Source organism: Musa acuminata, chromosome BXJ3-1, assembly GCF_036884655.1.
Source record: "Musa acuminata AAA Group cultivar baxijiao chromosome BXJ3-1, Cavendish_Baxijiao_AAA, whole genome shotgun sequence".
NCBI classification, from domain to species: Eukaryota; Viridiplantae; Streptophyta; class Magnoliopsida; order Zingiberales; family Musaceae; genus Musa; species Musa acuminata.
The window spans coordinates 2,816,666-2,836,457 of record NC_088349.1 but is presented as its reverse complement, the minus strand read 5'-3'; the positions used below and the strand labels follow the sequence as shown (position 1 = coordinate 2,836,457).

General features: G+C 40.1%; 2 protein-coding genes across 2 annotated transcripts; one reads left to right on the top strand and one right to left on the bottom strand.

The window, feature by feature from the left end:
- The first annotated feature begins 639 nt into the window (after nt 1-639).
- Nucleotides 640-6,400, top strand: LOC135586591 (V-type proton ATPase subunit d2). The gene is made up of 10 exons (XM_065135072.1): nt 640-1,028; nt 2,825-2,945; nt 3,052-3,159; nt 3,232-3,334; nt 3,501-3,581; nt 3,667-3,752; nt 4,553-4,612; nt 4,702-4,750; nt 5,773-5,907; nt 6,022-6,400. Exons 1-10 carry the CDS (start codon nt 848-850, stop codon nt 6,151-6,153), a joined length of 1,056 nt encoding a protein of 351 aa, XP_064991144.1. The 5' UTR covers nt 640-847; the 3' UTR covers nt 6,154-6,400.
- Nucleotides 6,401-7,480: 1,080 nt separating this feature from the next.
- Nucleotides 7,481-19,384, bottom strand: LOC135628436 (serine/threonine-protein phosphatase PP2A-1 catalytic subunit-like). Its single transcript, XM_065135073.1, has 6 exons — nt 18,926-19,384; nt 18,195-18,309; nt 10,159-10,267; nt 9,986-10,063; nt 8,573-8,764; nt 7,481-8,057 (listed from the first exon to the last, which is right to left on the bottom strand). The coding sequence occupies exons 1-6, from the start codon at nt 19,176-19,178 to the stop codon at nt 7,884-7,886; spliced, it is 921 nt and encodes a 306-aa protein (XP_064991145.1). The 5' UTR covers nt 19,179-19,384; the 3' UTR covers nt 7,481-7,883.
- Nucleotides 19,385-19,792: the final 408 nt, after the last annotated feature.

Genomic DNA, 19,792 nt, shown 5'->3' with positions numbered 1-19,792 from the left:
CACACAAGTTATGATGGAGATAGAAGGTGAGAGATCATGAAGTGGCGAGTAGAAGTAAGGTGGAGGCACGGCAACGAGGACAGTGATGAGGGGCCTTGCAGTACCTACAAGGATAATGACGAGGCCTCTATCGGTAAGATGCAGGTGACGATAACGATACTGAGGAACCTCATGGGGCCTAATACGATTACGAACATGTTAATGTATCGAAGTATTTGCTCTTGCTTTACTCACGAAGTCTCTCGCTTATAAATCATTCTTTACATTGATCCAAGATTTGTATCCTTATCAGGAACATCATCTTGCGGGGGCATGATAGAAGTATTTTCATTTCTTCAATAAAACTTATTTAATAATTATGATGAGTCCAAAAAATTAGGGGTTTCTCTATGGAAATAAACAAAAAAGGATAATTTACGAGAATAAAGCTAAAATGTTTTAAGTCGTTATGTGGATAAAAAAATAAAAAAAAATTATAGATTTTTTGTGGAGAATTTACCCCTTCAAATATAAATAAACTATTTCTCGAGTGCAAAAAGCAACGGAAACTTCTTTTATAGGAAAGCCCTTCTCCAAACATCATCGAGCGAAGAGAATACAACATGAGTCACAGTTTAATTCACGAGTAGCGGATGTGGCGCTCGCTGTGTTGGACGCAAACTCGAGTTGTGTCACGGATCGACGCGTCCGAAAACAACATCCGTTAGTTCCTTTCTTGGATTTCTAGGGCTTCTTTCTCCTTTCCCCCTCGTCTCTCTCTCTTCTCTCAGGTTTCCTCCGTGTGGCCTTCGATCTCGTCGTGGATCCTGTCAATTGATGGTGGAGTCCGTCGGGACGGGAGGGCGCGATGTACGGATTTGAGGCGCTGACGTTCAACATCCATGGCGGGTACCTGGAGGCCATCGTCCGCGGCCACCGGTCGGGCCTCCTCACCGCCGCCGACTACAACAACCTCTGCCAGTGCGAGACCCTCGACGACATCAAGATGCATCTCTCCGCCACCGAATACGGCCCCTACCTCCAGAACGGTGCGTTGGATGTGGGCTTCTTCCCATCCCATCTCACGTTCTCTCTTCCGTCTCCTCTCCCGATTCAGTTCGCCCACAGATTTCCTTCACGCATCATTTGATTCATCATTTTCCAGTAGAAAGTTATAATTTTGGGCGTGTTTGACGAAGACGGACGATCTGTGCTGCGTAGGAATTTAGTTTTATGCCCAGAGGGCGAGACCATACTAATGGTTCCCTTATATCGGGGTAAATTCTTATATTTCTGGTTCAGACCTGTGCCAGTGATGAGGGATTTTGCAGTAAACTGTGAACAAAATGGCCTTTTTTTTCTCTTTAAATTTATTTTAGCAATTTTGCAATTATCCCGAAGAACTTGTGGTCCGTAAAGGTGATGATTCCACCTTAGGATATGACTTTTTTTTTTTACGGTAGGTGATCCAGAGTTATTTTCTGGCACGTGATGTGTTCACTTGCAATATCGATTACCATTATACGTGAAAAAGCATTTGTAGGGCTTGTAGGGTATCTTCATGATTATAAGCAAGGCAAGAATCTTTGCTTTGAACATGTTCTTAAGTGCTGAGGAGAGAGACCTTTACACATCAGCTGCCAACTGGTTAGTTCTGAACTCATTAGTGGCTGTTATCCTTGATCAAGGTTTACTTGAGCCCGAGGTGTTGGTGCTGTGTGCATGCCCATGGTCACTAGAGCATCAACATGCTACATGTATTGTATCATTTTGTAACAATCCATTACAATTGGAACAGTTTATCGTGTAAGGGCATATTTGGTCACATCCTCTTTTGTGGCTTTTACTTCTATTAACTTCCTTAGAATACTTTTTGTGACATGGATATCACTTTTATATATATATATATATATATATATATATATATATATATATATATATATATTATAGGATTAAAAGGGCCATAGGATTATAGGGTATCACTTCTTAGAATTGTGGATTTTAAATTACAGTAGTTCTTATTGGATGTTTGTCATAAAACAAGCTATTTTGAAGTTTAAATTACATGTGAATTCAATCTTCCACACTACAAAAAAAATGGAGCTATGTGCAAGTCATGTAAAATTTATAGATATAGTGTGAAGTATGATGGTGATAATTTTCAAATACGGAACGATTATAGGAAGAGCAAGACTCAAGGAAGCCTCACAAGATGTTTCTTATACAACATATGCTTCACGAGATTACATTGGATTGCTGGTCAATCATGGAACTTAGAATTTCGAGTGACAGGATTGATCATTTGGGGTATGGGAAGAGTCAAATGTATGCTCTTTATTCTTGTCTGGAGAGAAAATATTTTAGCTTAAAACTTGTACCACAGTGAAGCAATCTTATAAGCCCTAAATAAAATAGTTTTGTATATGTAAAATCTTAAAAAATTTTAGGTTATAAGTTGCAAAAACTTGGCACTTTTTATGTCAAAAGTGTATGTGGATCATCCAACTTCTTAGATTCATGTCATTCTATCAGGGAAAAGAAAATGCTTATGTTGATATACCAAACTAATTAATATATTTCAGTTTCTTTATTACCTTTACTTTAATTATGTATTCCATGATCAAAATTTTCTTTTGAGTATATGGAAACATTGAGTTGAAAAAAAGACGCAGGTAATTGTAATATTCTCAACTCTCAACTGAATATTAAGTGATGCTTGGACAGATATCACCTCATATGCTTCAGTTATAGCTTGTGCTATTTACATGTACTTGTTGTTTCTTTGTTTTTAAGTTTACATTTATTTTTATCAATCATCTTATATAAGACCTTTAATTACTTGCAGAGCCATCTCCTTTACATACAACCACGATTGTGGAGAAATGTACTCTTAAACTGGTAGATGAGTACAAGCACATGTTGTGTCAAGCAACGGAGCCCTTGTCGACCTTCTTGGAGTATATAACGTACATGTCCACAATTTCACTGCAAGATTAATTAATTTTGAGTGAATTCAATACTATTTGTACCTTGATAAAAAAAATTCCCAGGTAAATCTATTATTCCTCACAGGTATGGTTATATGATTGACAATGTTGTCCTTATTGTCACTGGCACATTGCATGAGAGGGATGTTCAGGAACTATTGGAGAAATGTCATCCTTTGGGCATGTTTGACAGGTATGTCACTCAATCCTATCTAATGGCCATAATAATGTTAATGCATTGTGACCTCTATCATCTACTCTGCAGTATCGCAACACTTGCAGTCGCACAGAACATGCGTGAGCTTTACAGATTGGTTCTTGTTGACACACCATTGGCCCCATATTTCTCAGAGTGCATCACATCAGAGGTGCTAACATATTCAGTATTGCTCGTCCACTTTGGTTGTCTTGTAACATGCCAATCTTCGAGTACTTAAGAAACCCAATCTTCGGAGTACTTAAGAAACCAGTATGATTGCAAAATAGTATATAGGTTAGTTTTACTATTAAACTTGTTTTCACAATTCATGTCAGGACTTGGATGACATGAATATTGAAATTATGAGGAATACCTTATACAAGGCATACCTTGAGGATTTCTACAACTTCTGTCAGGTAAATAGTGATTATTATCTACAATTTTTTGTAGTGGAATATATAAGATCGCTTGCACTTAGCAGTAAGTATTTCTTTGAAATAGAAACTGGGTGGAGCAACTGCTGAGATCATGTCTGACCTTCTTGCCTTTGAAGCTGATAGAAGAGCTGTCAATATCACTATAAATAGGTGAGCCAAATGAACATTGCAGCTCTTTGAATGGTGAACATGCTGTTCCTTTTAATGATCCCCTTCAGTTTCATATATGGTTGGTAATTTTCTGATACTAGCACTTAACCTGCATAACAATATAATTTTTTTGGTAATTAAGTAAAACCTCTGCATCATTGGCCCAGAATTATAACATTGACATCTAGACTAGTATTGACACAAGTGTCTCAACATCCTTCTGCAACAGTGTGAAGGAATTTACTTTTAAATCACATATCACAAACACAACAGAACAAAGCATATACAGCACCTTATCTCAGCTGTTCCAGCAGTTCATCAGTTTAGGCTAGCAATCTCTAGTTCAGTGTGCAATTCTATATTCAGCACTAAATGATTTTGTGGTAAGGGTTAGTTTCTCCGGAGCGTGTTTCCAGCAATAAAACTGAGCAGAGTTATCTTCAGAATATCAGAGAGCAGCAGCTTTTTTCTCACACATGCACCCCCATCTGGGAGATAAACATATGTCTCCCAATCCTTAACTTTACAGATTTGACAAGAAAGACAGCAGTTATTAGTTTGAATGAATTTAATAATGGAATTCAAATCTGTTATTTAGAAATTCATAGAAAATAATTACACAAAATCATCATCACTGGAATGTGTAGCTTCAAGAAATCAGGAAACAGAACAAGCAAAATAACCTTTCCATTTAGAGCCCCCACTTTCAATTTCTCAAGTTTCACCTTCCATATTCAATTGATGAAAGAAATACTGCTAAAATACTTTTTTTCCCACTAATCTGTGATCTGGCTTTGCAGCATTGGCACTGAATTAACTAGAGATGATCGTCGGAAGCTTTATTCAAATTTTGGATTGTTGTATGCATTCTGATCCTTTACCTTTGTATTTAGTTGTACGTGTAGATGTTGTTTGCTCTCATCTCATAGATTAACTTCTTTCTGTACAGATATCCATATGGTCATGAAGAACTTGCTCTCTGCGAGGACATTGACCAGGTAAACCAGATTATTTGCTTCTAGATTTGAATTTATATAAGGTCAACCATTGGCTTTACGAGCATTATATATTTTCTATCGTGAAGACATATTTCATCAATGACCAATTTAACACAAATAGGCACTGAAAAACATACAGACTATATGTTCTGTCGATTTGTTGCTCAACATTATTTTAAGGCATCACAAAGATGACAGATAAACACAACACTAGTGACAAGAGTGAATAAATACAACCACAATGTTTTTATGAGACTTTGAAAAAAAACATACAAAGGTAAGCATTTCATAAGATCACTACCAACAGAAAATATTATCAGACAAAATCATTAAGCATTAGGACTAAAATTAACTGGGGAGCTATTAGCATCTTTCCTTTATTAAACTGTCATTAAACTACGAATCATGAGAGCAATAGCAGAATAAGAACCTGATGAGTTAAATAGTGATCCCTACCATTGTGTTGTGTATCAGCCCTAAACTCCATGATAGGTAAGAAATGTTTGTTCTGATGAGTGGTAGTGATTTTAGTTGAGGATAAAATGATGACCATGTCAGTTGATTTGGAACTTTGACAAGTCAAACAATGATCTACAAGTACACTGTTAGGTTAGCTGGATGAAAACCTTAAAAGGTTTCACAAAAACAACAAAAATAAATTTAGTGAGCGATAGTTTGACTTGTAAGATTCCTCCCAATAGGCTTGATGACAGGAAAGTGTCCGTTCAACTGTCCCCAGATTCCTCTTGCTACTTTGTTAGACTGAATAGCAATTGGTCCAGGGAGAGAATTTATTTTTGTTATTTTTAAGGGTCTTTATCGTTATTTCTTTGCCTTTGTTTGGCACCATTTTAAGCCAAATTGAACGCATTGTTATGATAGATTACTCTAGGGTAATAATATTTGTATGATGATCTTGTTATAATTCTCATCTTGCATAGAAAAGTCAGAATTCTTTATTTTTGGAAGAGGTTGCAGAAGTGGGTCCTTGTAACATGTTGATCTTCGTATTGGTAATTCAGGTCCGTGGAGCAATGGAGAAATATCCTCCATATCAGTCAATTTTTGCCAAGATATCTTATGGAGAAAGTCAAATGCTGGACAAAGCATTTTATGAAGAGGAAGTGAAGAGACTCTGTTTGGCTTTTGAACAGCAGGTAATCATCAATTCATCATTGTTTAATTTATGTTTAGATGCTGTCATTACTGTAATTTTTGGGATTAACTTACATAACGATGCCTGATTGACTCTAGTAACACCGGTGTTGCAGTTTCACTATGCTGTTTTCTTTGCTTACATGAGACTGAGGGAGCAGGAAATAAGGAACCTGATGTGGATCTCCGAATGTGTGGCGCAGAATCAGAAATCCAGAATCCATGACAGTGTGGTCTTCATTTTCTGAGTGCTACATTTTGAAACCAAAACATAAACATGAATTCTGAGATGCCCCAATTATTTATTTTGATATTTGGATGTCCTCTTTCTCTGTTGTCTGTGGATCGTGTTATTCACCATTATAATAAATATGCCAATTACGTATGATAATAAATCTGTAATAAGTAGACCTTGTAATCAAAATAGGGAGAGGTTCCCTGCAAAATGAAGTGGATGTAAAATTCAGCTGCTCCCAGTAGCTTCTATTTTTTTTATTTGCTGGCGAACTTTTATTTGAGAAGTGTTATGTTGAAGCAATGCTTGGGTATATATTCTTTGCCAAGTGTTATGGCACAGTTGTTTACAGTGTTCTTTTGTTTTTGTAGCGAGGAAAGCTTTATCACTGCTGAAGTGTTGGGTACGTCAATAGAAAACAGAATGTTCAAATTTGCTTCCCAAAACCCAGGGTAGTGGGTAGTCCTAGCCAGGGTTTTGAATACTGATTCGTATTGGCATATCGATACGTTTCGGTATGAGTATTGATCGGTACACTTTGATACTAGTCAAGACGCTAGTACTGTCTGATAGAAGATGGTTTACGTATCCATATTCTTTCATATCGATGTGTACTGTCCATATTGAACGAAACGGATTGATATTTTCTCGGATCGATGTGTACCGTCCATATTGAACGGTACAGATCGAAATTGAGATGACACTTCTATATGGATGTCGTAGCTCCGCAGCCACAAATGACACACCAGCGGATGTGGATAAAAAGGCTTATATAAACTATTATGACAAAACCACAGTGAAGGAAGGGAGAGCGGATGTGAGATGAAAGGGTAATCCGCATCTTCACAGGCTTGCAAGAAACTAGGAGATGATAGACCCGATGGGAAGATAAATAGCAAAGGCGAGATGAAGAGTCAGGTTCATAGGATTGATTCCTAAAGAAAAAACCTTTGATGTTCCAAATCACCTTCCAGCCATGCTAATCTCTAGCAGAGGAGTGTGTAGAGTTTACCTTCCAAGGATGAAAGCTTGGGTAGACAAATATTCGTATCTTTGAGAGACTTGAAGAACACATCTCAGAAGCAAAAGGATGGGATTGTCCATATCTAGTTTTATCATCAGATGGGGCTGTCACAGAAACTATTCGTTATGTTTATGCTGCATAACTAATAAACCATCAGGCATGAGAATAAACTACCAAGTGAATTCTTGAAAGCCATTCTGTCCAAGTGACTCCTATGCTGAATCATAACACCACTCTGATTACAGAAGATAAAACAAACATAACCACTAATCGAATCTAAGAAGAGTGTAACGACTAGAGAACCACAATCTTACTATGTACCAACATGCTCTAAAATTCTGCTATTACTGAAATTTTGAGTGATTTGTCTTTTGATGTGAAGAAATTTAATAGAACAACACACAGTGAAAAGTCCATCAAAAATCTCATAATCAAACAAGCACAAGCAACCATACCGTCCGCGTTTTTTTTCCAAACGGAAACGTGCATAAAACATGAGAATCATGCTTCTTGCTGCTTCCTCGATTCTTTCCAAAGACAACAACAATGCACGGCAGGAGCACCTTGAGTCTGTCCTGCAATCGGCAGCAGTAGCAGCAGCTAAAAGCCCAAGCAAAAGAATGATGATGGTCTCTTCAACTACTGAAACTCTCTTCTAGTTACACATCTGCAGAACAAGCTTGTGGTAGACAAACAGTGCAAGGTGAGGGTTATCAACATTACAAAAAGTAGTCAGGAGTTCTCCGGGTAGTTTCAGGTTCAATCTGTCGTGGTGCCGGATCAAACTGAAGGAAGTTCTGTTCCATGTTCTCTCCAATCTCCATTATGGCTGCCATATTACCACAACGATAACAATAGTTTGGTGCACTAAATACCGTAACGACATTCTTATCCTGCGTAAGACCAAATCGCAAATGAGTATCACAAGAACCAACTTTGGTGGAAAAGTTTGTTTTAGTGATGATAACTATGTTCAACTGTAAAAATGACCTAGCAAGGTTTTTCCTAGAAATTAATTCACCAAATTCAACAAATTAATACCAACCACCATTTACATAAAATCATGATGTAGTAATCAAAATTTATCTTTACTCGATATACAACATATTTAACTGATTAGGCTGAATCATAATCGTTGGTAACAAGTTTCAAATTCATTTGTACGCCCAAAGCATGCATGAACACATGATCCAGCTAGCCAAATTCAAATAAACATAAAGATCAATGGTGACAATTATTATCCATCTAAAAGAAACAATAATGATAAGTATGTTGCTCCCTGCTACAAATGCTCCTTAAAAAGCCATTACTATGATTGCTGTTCACAATACCTTTCTTTTTAATAATAAAAAAACTGTATGCAAAGAACATGGCAAACTGTAACAATGATCTGAAATTTTTGACCCACCTGACACCAATTGTAACCTTCCATAACAAGTTGGTGAGCTCGGGCTACCAGTGTGAGACCATTTGTATGATTAAATTGTTGAGCAATATCTTGCCCGAAAGTGTATCCTGCTCCTCTTGGTGATATTCCCCACCCACATCTGTCATCTGGATCAGACCAAAGAAGATCACACATAGGACCTTCATGTGGAACCTATAGGCCAAAACAAGGTAAAAAAATGTTATGTTCACAAAAGAATGATAAAATAATAAAAAAAAAAAAGACGGTGAAGGAACCAATATAAAGCTTTCATAGCCTTCTTTTTGCAGGACGAAAACAATGGCAATTTGGGGGATACACATTAGAACCTGATCTTTCGAAAGATTGAACTTAAGCAGTCCTGAGTATCGCAGAGTCACTAGTTGCCAGACCCCTTGCAGGACAGAGATATGCACGCCATGGCATTTTTCACATCTCAAATGCTCATCAATGTAGATCACAAGCTAAACTTTCCATCTATTTCAACAAACTAGAGAACATCCACCAGATCTTGTTAAAATCAAATTATTTTAATTCGATGACTTGTTTCTGCACTTACAACAGTCTTGGATAAACACAACTGAGATGTGGTCACCATAGTGGATGAGAACCTCTATTCTGACAAGTATCAGATAAAAACATGGTAAAATGACCTTTTATTGCCTGACTCTAAATTATTCTGTTAGTTGTACCAATCATCTCAGATCTACCTTGCTAGAGTAATAAGTAAAATGGATCACAAAGAACTTTATAATTTTCACAAAAAGAAATGAAGGTTTCTCTGAATACATAGGAGTCCTCTATATGCTGCTAAGGAAATGACTCCCGAATAACCAGATGATGACTAGCAGTCAAACCGAGGGTGGAAGAAAAAGAGTAAACTAAAACCACAGTTACATTTATGAAATAATTTTGCGCAATTCAAAATGTTGCCTATGATGACACCAACGGATATGCCTATTATGAAATCAGTTAGGTACTTTTTCAAAACTTCTAAATGTTGCATGATTCAGTGTGTGAATTATCAAATCTCGAGGAATACCAAAAAAATGCATGCTTTCACGTTAAGCCAATTTTGCTACTGTCTAATTCTCATATAGAACTACAGAATTCCAGAAAAAGGTTATACAGGAACACAGCAAAAGCCCTAGACATTCTAACAGTCTGTACTCTGAAGAAAATATCTACTTCATGCTATATGAAACATTACTACAATAACATTTTCTGAAAAAGGTTATTATGACAATAAAATAAAGATGGGGTAATTCCATAATTTTTAACACTGACATTATTCCCAGTTTTAAACAGTCAAGGGTTTTAATTGTTTGTCTTTGATAGAACTTGTATAGTAGATAAAAAATAATGATATATATATATATATATATATATTCTTACCTCCTGAATACGATTAAGAGCACGGATATTATCTAATGTATCCAAGGATGGGGAGAGACCACCATGCAAACAGAATATCTGAAAAAATAAAGTATAGAGAACTTGTAAGATATTGAACATGGACAAATTAGGACAATAGGGAAGTCAGGATACGCAAGAGCAAGAAACCAGACCTGATTCTCAATAAGAGCTGTAAGAGGTAAATAATCAAACAGGTCGGTAAAGTACTTCCACACATTTGCATTTCCATACTTTCTCAAGCATTCATCATAAAAGCCATATCTGAAACAAAAGCCTAAGATTCATGAAGAAAATTGATTTGCAATAGATGCTTAGATGCTAAGAAATCTTAATATTTTTAAATAAATTTGTGAAAGTCGTTATGGAATCACTAAAGATTCTTAAATACTAAAGTTTGGCACACGCTTGGTTTATATTTAATTGGGATTGAATAAAATTCTGCAGGTGTTGATTGCATCACAGAAGTCGTTATCTGAAATTGGATCATTGACATCAATATTTAACAATCATTTAATTTTATTAACAATCTTGTTGACAACAACACATACATCTAAACAGACTACACATGATATTCATGAGAACCAGATGCACGATGAATATTCATAATGATAAAGATGCCACAATATATAAACCAGAGTAATCAACCTCAAAAATCCCCTAATGCCATAATTTACATGTCCCTACATGACAATTAATATCATTGCTTTTTCAGCATCCTCAAGATGTTAAAGCTTCTGATAATAACAGAATATAATCAAAGTTTTAACTCATCTGTGAAGCAAAAGTTAACTAAGACAAACATGAATACATCAGTCAAGGATTGAAATTTCGTACCGTACCGGAGTTTCGAGATTCGCTCGGTACGGTACGATACTATATACCGAGCGGTATATTTCGGTATACCGCTCTGTCACGACCTTAGCTGGTTTTGCCTAAGGCGTGCGGCACCCTCGCGCGTCCGTCCGCAAAGGTCAGCCTCCCCGAAGCCTCCCATTGTCCCTTAGGACCAACAAAAGAGAGAACGGGTTGAAGAGAACGCCTCAATCGGGATCCACAAGCAAACATGTCCGAAAAACACTTCATAGACAATGCAAAATACAAACAGACTTTACAAGCTCTGAACAGTGGCACAACAAAGGGTAAAATGGTCCATTACAGACCGAAAAGCTCTCGAACGTGTCCACATGACACAACCTTTATTTACAAGCCTAAAGAGGCCACCAACCCAACTAAAATGGGACTATTAAGCCTTCGGCCGCCCCTTTACATTCTGTACAAGGCATGAACATGCCAAAAGACAACGGACAGACATAAGCATTACATCCAACATCTTGTTTAGAAGTTTGTCCGTTACATTCTCCCCCACTTATCCCTTCGACGTCCTCGTCGAAGCCTTTGTGAACACTGCAACTCTTCGCCTTTGCTGAGTCTTCAATCTTCCGCTCCAGCTGCAATGCGCCTCCTGGCTCCCAGCTGCTCTCCGCTGCTGTTTTTGAGTAGTCGAACCTTTGATCCGCCATGCTGCTTCAACTCGCCAATGACTCTGACTCTGGTGTGGGGTTGGCTGAGTTGTATTGATCCTCGTTGATTCCTACGGATCCACCAAATGAAGGAAAAGACCATTCTTACTGCGCCAGTTTCTCAAAATTTCCACATGCTGCTTGAACTGGGTGGATGCTTGTTGGAGCTTTAACGAGCATCGCCTCGCAAACTTCTGAAGTTTTGGGTCCTTCCTCCACAAAATCTGCTCATTGACTCTTCTTTCAGTTAGTTATCACATCCAAGTAGGTTCGCATCACTTCCGCTTTCGATTGGCATTTCGTTGGGAAATGAAGCGGACAATCTACTCTCAGTAGCACTGATCACCGTTGGTGAGGATTTTGACAACTATTGTCTTCCATTATCTTCGAAGGGTCTTTGAACTTGTGCAGAGCTCCTCTGCTGGATAGATAAGAGAACTGGGGTACTCGGTTTCGCCCATTCTCTTAAGAGTTGAGAAGGCAAAGGTTCCTTGACTTCGCCCGCCTCCTCGAGGTTGTACTTCATGCATCGAGCTGGTTACTGGCCTTCGCCTGCTCTTTGCTCACACTTCTGAAGCACTTGAAGTGTTTGCACTCCTTGCGTTGAGTTAGCTACTGTGATTCACCTTCTCAATGCCATTGAACTTCTGGAATGCAGGAAGTTTTCACCCCAACTTGGAGTAATTCTCTGATAGATGAGGTCGCCTCTGGGATTGTACCGTCTTCTCCATCAACCCTGCCGCCTACTCCACTGAGTAGCAAAGGTACAGCACCACGTACTGCCTGCTTCGTTCCTTAGTCGTGCACTCTTGCATGACCCGAAGTCCTTCACTTACGGCTATCTTGATGAGAAACTTGTTGACACCGGTCTTACGAAGTTTCTTGGCCTCTGCCCTTCAACCTTGTCTCGGTACTTGGAGATTGCCTCTGCATGCTCCACCTCCTCGGCCCCTTTCACGACCAAGCGCTCTCCCTCCGTGAGAGCAAGGGATCAATGACTTGCACGGAAGTCCCGCCTCTGCGGTACCATGGCGCTGGCATGCCCATGGCCCTACTATCCGTCGCCTCGCCTCTGTATCCCTTTTCTGCATGATCAGTAGAAATGTCTCTGTGGCACTCCTCTGAGTCCACCTCCATTCTGACTGATGCTTGATTTTGGGTAGCTAAGTCCCTCTGGACTCGTCGTCGCTTCCTCGCCCCTTTCGACCCCCTGCTTCAACACCACTGTGTTCTCCAAGCAGTCCATTTGGTCGATGGAAAGACAGACTGCAACTCCCAAGCATGGCCTCTGCCATCACATTGTATAGTTAGCACCGATTCTGTTCTCCTTAGCTTCCTTGGTAGCAACGTTCGCTTACTCGACCTTGTCCTCTGACTTGTCGGGCTCCCTTAAGCGAATATGAGCTCTGGAGCAGTCCAACTCTCCAGCTGCTTCGATCATACCTCTGCATGATCAAGTCCCTCTCATGGGACTCACTGGTACTTGCATTCGAACTTTTCCCTTGGTGGAACCCAGCCCCCATATGCTGATGACCAAGGTTTTCATCCGATGCAAAATTCGGTGCACGCCCAGAAGACCCGCCTCTGCGGTACCATGGCCTTCACTCCTTGAATCCATAGCCCTTCTTGCCGTCGTGTTGTTCACCAAAGCGGAGCTCCCAGTAGCTCCCGATCATACCTCCATATGATCTCATCCCTCACGGGACTATGTCGTGTGTGTCGCATTGCCACGAACTGTTCCACCACGATCCGCTGCACCATGTCGCCTCCTGGTGACATCTCCATTGCATTCTGATCCTTGTGGAATAAACTCGAATTGTGAACCCTCCATGTGTGGCCTCTGCCAATACATCGCAGGGTCTCCTCCACCTTCGATTTTGTTCGCTCCTTTGGCAATCGACCTTCATCCACCCACTCTTGGGTCACACCTAGATGAAGCACCGCTCTAGGACAGTCCGTCGCCTAGTAGCTCCCGAAGTCCACCGACTTCGCTGTAATTTGTGCACCATTGCCTGGATCCTGGGCCTCTGCCCCTACCAGCACAATCTCCGCTGCGCACTGCTCTCTTCATAGCAACTCAAATGGCAACACTATGGCATATTCTTCAAGAGTACCCGCCTCTGCGTCCTCTTGCCCCGTGCTAAGGCCTTCTGTACCCAACTTCGCCTCCGCAAATTGAGTCGCCTTAGTTCCTCCATCGAATGCTCCTCCGAGATAAGGTGCATGTGCCCTGAAGCTCCCTTCGTCTTTGGCACCATGCAAGATGAGTCCGCTCTGTCAGAATGAAGGACCCAGGGAACAGCATGATTCTACTCCTGCCTCTGCAAGAGTTCGTGTCCTTGACCTCTGTCTAGGGAAAGCGCTGTGCCTCTGCTCCATGTTCCAACTTCTATGCTGGCTCCCTTCATGCGGCTTGGGTACTTCGCCAAGTTACACCCAAGTTGCTCCGCTCCTCGTTTTTGCATTGAGTCGATGGTGGCCCTCGCGCCCACCATTCCACGGGTCAGCCCTCCCTTGAGTCCGATCTCCATATCGACTCCAAGTGTGCCTCCATTTGAGTTGCTTTGGGTCGCTCCCCCACTTGATCTCGCAATGCATCCACCAATGCATTCTCTCAAGCGAGATCATGCGACGACTCCTCGCCGCTTGCTCAGTCCATCGAGCTTCGTGGAGTTGTTGTTTGTGAGGTACTCCTCCTCAACATGTGAAGTCCGTCTCACATGATTCTCCCTCTGGAGAGCTGAGACTTATCCCTCCTGGATAACTGTCCCGTTGGAGCAACATCTCTCTTCGTTTCGGAGACCACCATCCCCTTGGACTACTCCGATCTGCTGAACAAACTGTGCATTGTTCTGCCTCTTGCAAACGCACTTACTAGATTGCGCCTCCACGTCAATACAGCCACCGCTGCACCCCTCAAGGCCTAGCAACATGCTGAACTCGTTGCACACTTCAGCCTCCTCCGGACGTATCCTTCGCATGTCGAAGAGAAAGTTTCAATGCTCCATGGCGCCGAGTCTCGACCGCCTTGGGATGGCCACGAACAATCCATCGTCCGCATACAAGCCCATGCATGAGTACCGAATTCTTCGAGTTAGCAATTCCCCTCACCTCTGTGAGCTTTGCACAACTCTTTCGGTCGCTGAGCAACTCATTCCACTTTGCATGGTCTCGTCCTTTGCCAAGCGCCTCGCTTGCCTTGAGCACCATCAAGTAAAGTTGTCAACGTTGAGCCGTAGCTCAAACTCAGCCATCCCAACCTTTGTGCGCTCCAAATTCTTCCAAGCTTGCCTGTTCTCGTGGTGCCTCTTGCGCGAAGGGTTGGCCATTCCTCTGAATGCCAATCTTAGATGCCCGCTCCTCTGAGCGACTCTTTTCCCTACATCTCCATGCCCGTTTTCCCTCAAACGGTCGCGCGTGTGCTGACTGCCCTCAACGCAGCCCCGCTAGGTCCCCCACGTTTGCATGTCAAGTGTTTCTATGAGTGCTTGTCCCGCTCTGATACCACACTGTCACGACCTTAGCTGGTTTTGCCTAAGGCGTGCGGCACCCTCGCGCGTCCGTCCGCAAAGGTCAGCCTCCCCGAAGCCTCCCATTGTCCCTTAGGACCAACAAAAGAGAGAACGGGTTGAAGAGAACGCCTCAATCGGGATCCACAAGCAAACATGTCCGAAAAACACTTCATAGACAATGCAAAATACAAACAGACTTTACAAGCTCTGAACAGTGGCACAACAAAGGGTAAAATGGTCCATTACAGACCGAAAAGCTCTCGAACGTGTCCACATGACACAACCTTTATTTACAAGCCTAAAGAGGCCACCAACCCAACTAAAATGGGACTATTAAGCCTTCGGCCGCCCCTTTACATTCTGTACAAGGCATGAACATGCCAAAAGACAACGGACAGACATAAGCATTACATCCAACATCTTGTTTAGAAGTTTGTCCGTTACAGCTCGGTGTGTGTGTGTGTGTGTGTGTGTGTGTGTGTGTATGTGTATATATATATAAGTTAAAAAAAATCTTTTTCTGCGACGTCGCCTATATATATATATATATATATATATATATATATATACGGTACCGCCCGGTAGCAGATGGTCCGTGTACCGGTCTACTGATGAACCGGTACGTACTGCCCGATATGGACAGTATTATTCGAAATTAAAAACCTTGACATCAGTGCAACCGACCAACATCTTGTTGAATGTTTCTTCATATAGCATTTTGCTTGCAGCAAGCAATAAGTAATATCAGTTTGTTTCTAAGAAAATAGCTACAACTCAAATAAGTTGCATTAGACCCAGCTATACAGTCTAAGGTCTAATCTGTCTAGAAATATATAATTAGAAGGAAAAATCAAGTGAGATGAAAAACAACTAACTTGGAGTCGAAATCCTCAACGGTTGCTTACAGAAGTAAGATGTCTGATTCTTCTTTGATAGCTTGCTAAATAGTATCAGTTGTTCTAAAAAAAGGATCTTGTGAGATATAATACATGGAGATTGCTTACTTATGCCTTTTTTTTATAGATGAGGAAGTATTCCTCCACTCATATTTGTCTGACAGCCCTATGAAGTAACTCAACTATAAGCCAATCATGAAGGCATCAGTAGTAATTTCAGCTTGTTTTTGACAAAATACGTTGGACCAACCTATACAATGTAAAATCTAATCTGCTTACAAATAATTAAAAGGGCATATTCAAGTCGATATAAAAGCAATTAACTTCGAGAGAAAATTCTAACCAAAATAATCCAGAGGCAAGGCAACCTTTTCTGAAGTCTTCAATGACATTCCTAACAATACCAATTGGTGACAATTGTTCTTAAAGAATTGCATATGATAGACAAGGAAATTTATTGCACTCGTGTCTTTTGAGTCTGACAATCTTGTGCAGTGAATTAACCATATGCCAATTGTGAAGACATCAGTCTAGCAGACCAAGTCCTGCTGCACATACTTTATGTATAGCATGTAGCTTATGGTAGTAACATTCATTTAGTTTTAACATGAAATAGCTACAACTCAAATATGTTGCCTGTGCCAAACTATACAATGTAAGCTATAATCTGATCATAGCTACAATTAGAAACCAATATTCAAGTCAGACACAAAACAAGTAACTTGAAATGGAAATCCTGAAAAGGTACCTCGGAAGTAAGACATCATATTTTTAAGTAATTGATAGCTTGCTTAACTGCATCAATTTCTACAGCAATTGGACCTTGTGATAAAAACAACCATCAAGAAAGTAGGACTTCTTAATTATGCCAACATTAGTAGACGTAGATCTGTTAGTCATGTCTATGATACTGACAACCCTACAGAGTGACTCAACTATAAGCCAATCATGAACACATTGATCTGCATCAATTCCTGAGCTATGTTTTTGATGAAACAGGTAGCTTACAGTAGTAATACTTTTAGAAAATAGCTAGAATCCAAATATGTTATGTTGAAACAAAGCACAATGCAAGAGCTAAAGAAACCTTCATGTCACAGTCAAGCAACTAACTCGAAATTGAGATCCTGGAAAAAGGTATTCTGGATGCAAGACATCTTATTCCTAATTCTTGGATGATTTGCTTAACAGTTTCAGTTGTTCTAAAACAATCAGATCTTGTGATAGATCAAACAAGATGATCTCAAGACTTGTCAATGTTTAAAAAGCAATTGCATTATGCAGGTGGTCAAAGTACCAGGCATGTGGGTGAATATGTGGCCACATATATGGTACGTACTAAAATACTTGAAATAATTATCAAGCATAAATGATATTAAAACCTTGGAAACATTGAGTTAGAGACATACCTTGGAAACTAAAGATTTTAAGTTAAGTACAAACAAGACTGAATATATGTGATACAATTTTAGTAATGCTAAGAGATGAATTATAGAATATAATTCAATTGGATGGACAATAAGTTTGAATAAGTTTTAAGTATCTTGGATTGATTACTCAATAAGATAGAGAGATTGAGAAAGATAGTTAAACACTGTTCCATTGAAGTTGGGAGGAGTACCAGGGTTTTGTATGATCACCGAGCCTAATAGATTAAAATGAAAGTTTCATAAGACAGTTGATAGGGCAGCAATGTTTTCTGAATCCAAGTGTTGGGTGGTTAATAAGCAACATATGCAAAAAATTAGTATCGCTTGGATGAGAATGACCAACTCTAGTTAACTTTCCTAACTGGAAAGGTCACTCAAACATCATTATAAACCCTCTATTGAATGTGCATTAAGAAAATAAAACGGTCTACCAAGCCCTAGAATCTTATGCGTTTGTTTCTTTTAATAAATCAAGTTCCTTAAGTAGGTTAAACCAACAGCTGGATGAAAACCTTTAGATAATTTGCATCAGGTGATGACTAATGATGATGAGAAAAATCAATCGAGTATTTTAACAATTGTATTCAATCATATATAAGAAACAATTAAAAAGATCATGTCAATATATGTTTGTGCAGAATAACATTTTCAAACAGTTACATCGAATCATCATCAAGATAACAGCCAGTAAAATCAGTCATATGTCCAATTTTCTGGTCAAGAGATGCAAATAAAAAATCTTTAATATCTATTGTACAAAATACACTAATACAGTATCATCACCTTGAAGCACCATCGGCATAGGTGAACTCTCAAATACAAATACTTACACTTGAGTTATTTGCCGGCTCTCATGATTTCCTCTAAGAATCGTAATCCTATCTCTGTAACGAACTTTCAAGGCAACTAAGAGGGTGACCGTCTCAACAGAATAATAACCACGATCTGCATCAGAAAGTATCGCATCAAGGAAACACCATAGACGAAGTTTAATAATAACAGTTCCAAATGAGGCAGCAAGTATATCACTGAGTTGTATTTTTATAAGAAGCCGATACAAGCAGAGAAAAGGATTAGATTTCCAATATTCACAAAAGTAGAACAGAAAATGATTAGATTTGCAAGATTCAGTAGGCTGAGTTTAGTGGCATAAACTCAGAAAGCCAACTCATCCTTGAAGCATAACCGAAAATAGAAACAGGAAATTTTGGCAACATCTTGGGAATGCTCACTTGCAATTTTTTTATTGGTTTCTTAAAAAGTTTTCCAATAAACTAAAAACAACGCAGAAAGCAAATTTACCGATCGAAAATAAAAATTATTTTCTCGAAACACTAGTTCTCCAACTGTCTAATTTCGTATAGGCTTTGAAGAACTTAACAAAAGTACTTCTCTAAATACCCCAAAGTTTCTATTCGTCATCATGTTGTCGTCATCATCACCTTCCCACCACTACCACAACTACAATGAACCCAATACCGGAAACAAGGGAATCTGAGAACCCAATGAAGCAAAGCTACCTTTTTCCAAACATATTGTCTCGGGCCCTGAGAAAACTTACCTACATAATCGCCCATGAAGAGGTAATTGGTGTCCGGCGCCTCGCCACCGATCCGGAACAGCTCGATAAGGTCGTGGAACTGCCCATGGATGTCCCCGCAAACCGTGACGGGGCACTTCACCGACTGCACGTTCCACTCCTCCACGAGGATGGTCCGCGCCTGCTCGCAGAGGGCTTTCACCTCCGCCTCCGGCAGGAACTTGCACTCCCTCAGGTGCTCGATCTGGCGGTCCAGATCCGCGTACGACGGCATCGCTCGCGGCGGGCAAGCCTCCTCCCGACCCTCCGATCCTCGACCGATCCGACAAATTAACGGGTGAGCGCGTAAGAGGCGGGGATTAGGCGGATCGACGCATCAATTAGAGACGTCGGGAGGGGATTTGCGGCGAGGCTTGGAATTAGGGTTGCGGTCGGGGCGAGGGAGAAGAAAGGGGGAAGAAGAGGAGCCGGTCAGCTCCTGCTCCCTTATTCCTCTTTCTCGATCGTTCTTTTCCTTTTTGCAGATTAGTCCACGAAATATTATCTTATTCGTGATTAAGGCTTCAAACATTTTCTACGTCCGAACTTTAAATCTTAATGTTCGTATCAATGCGACGCATAAATCGAGCAATTGATAATATCCCGATATTAATTGATGTTCTATAATATATAAAAATATTTCTCTGATTCATGTTAGTATTATTTAAGAGGTAATGACATTATTGACCTTTGCATACACTGGAAAACCAACCGGTTCATGCTGACCCGGTCAGTTCCCAATGTTCGTTAAAGAACCGACCGGTTCATACATGAAATCTAATTCTCTTACATCTAATGGGATCGGACCGATCTCGAAGTCGGTTCATGATTTTTCCTGAATGCATTAAT

Bases quoted from the DNA above. Each gene is read 5' to 3' on its own strand.
- LOC135586591 (XM_065135072.1), top strand. From the start codon at position 848: ATGTACGGATTTGAGGCGCTGACGTTCAACATCCATGGCGGGTACCTG. The intron at 4,751-5,772 runs GTAAACCAGATT...TTGGTAATTCAG, and splicing joins TCTGCGAGGACATTGACCAG to GTCCGTGGAGCAATGGAGAA. The intron at 5,908-6,021 runs GTAATCATCAAT...CCGGTGTTGCAG, and splicing joins GTTTGGCTTTTGAACAGCAG to TTTCACTATGCTGTTTTCTT.
- LOC135628436 (XM_065135073.1), bottom strand. From the start codon at position 19,178: ATGCCGTCGTACGCGGATCTGGACCGCCAGATCGAGCACCTGAGGGAG. The intron at 8,765-9,985 runs GTAAGAATATAT...TTTGGCCTATAG, and splicing joins CTCTTAATCGTATTCAGGAG to GTTCCACATGAAGGTCCTAT. The intron at 8,058-8,572 runs GTGGGTCAAAAA...GGTCTTACGCAG, and splicing joins AAGGTTACAATTGGTGTCAG to GATAAGAATGTCGTTACGGT.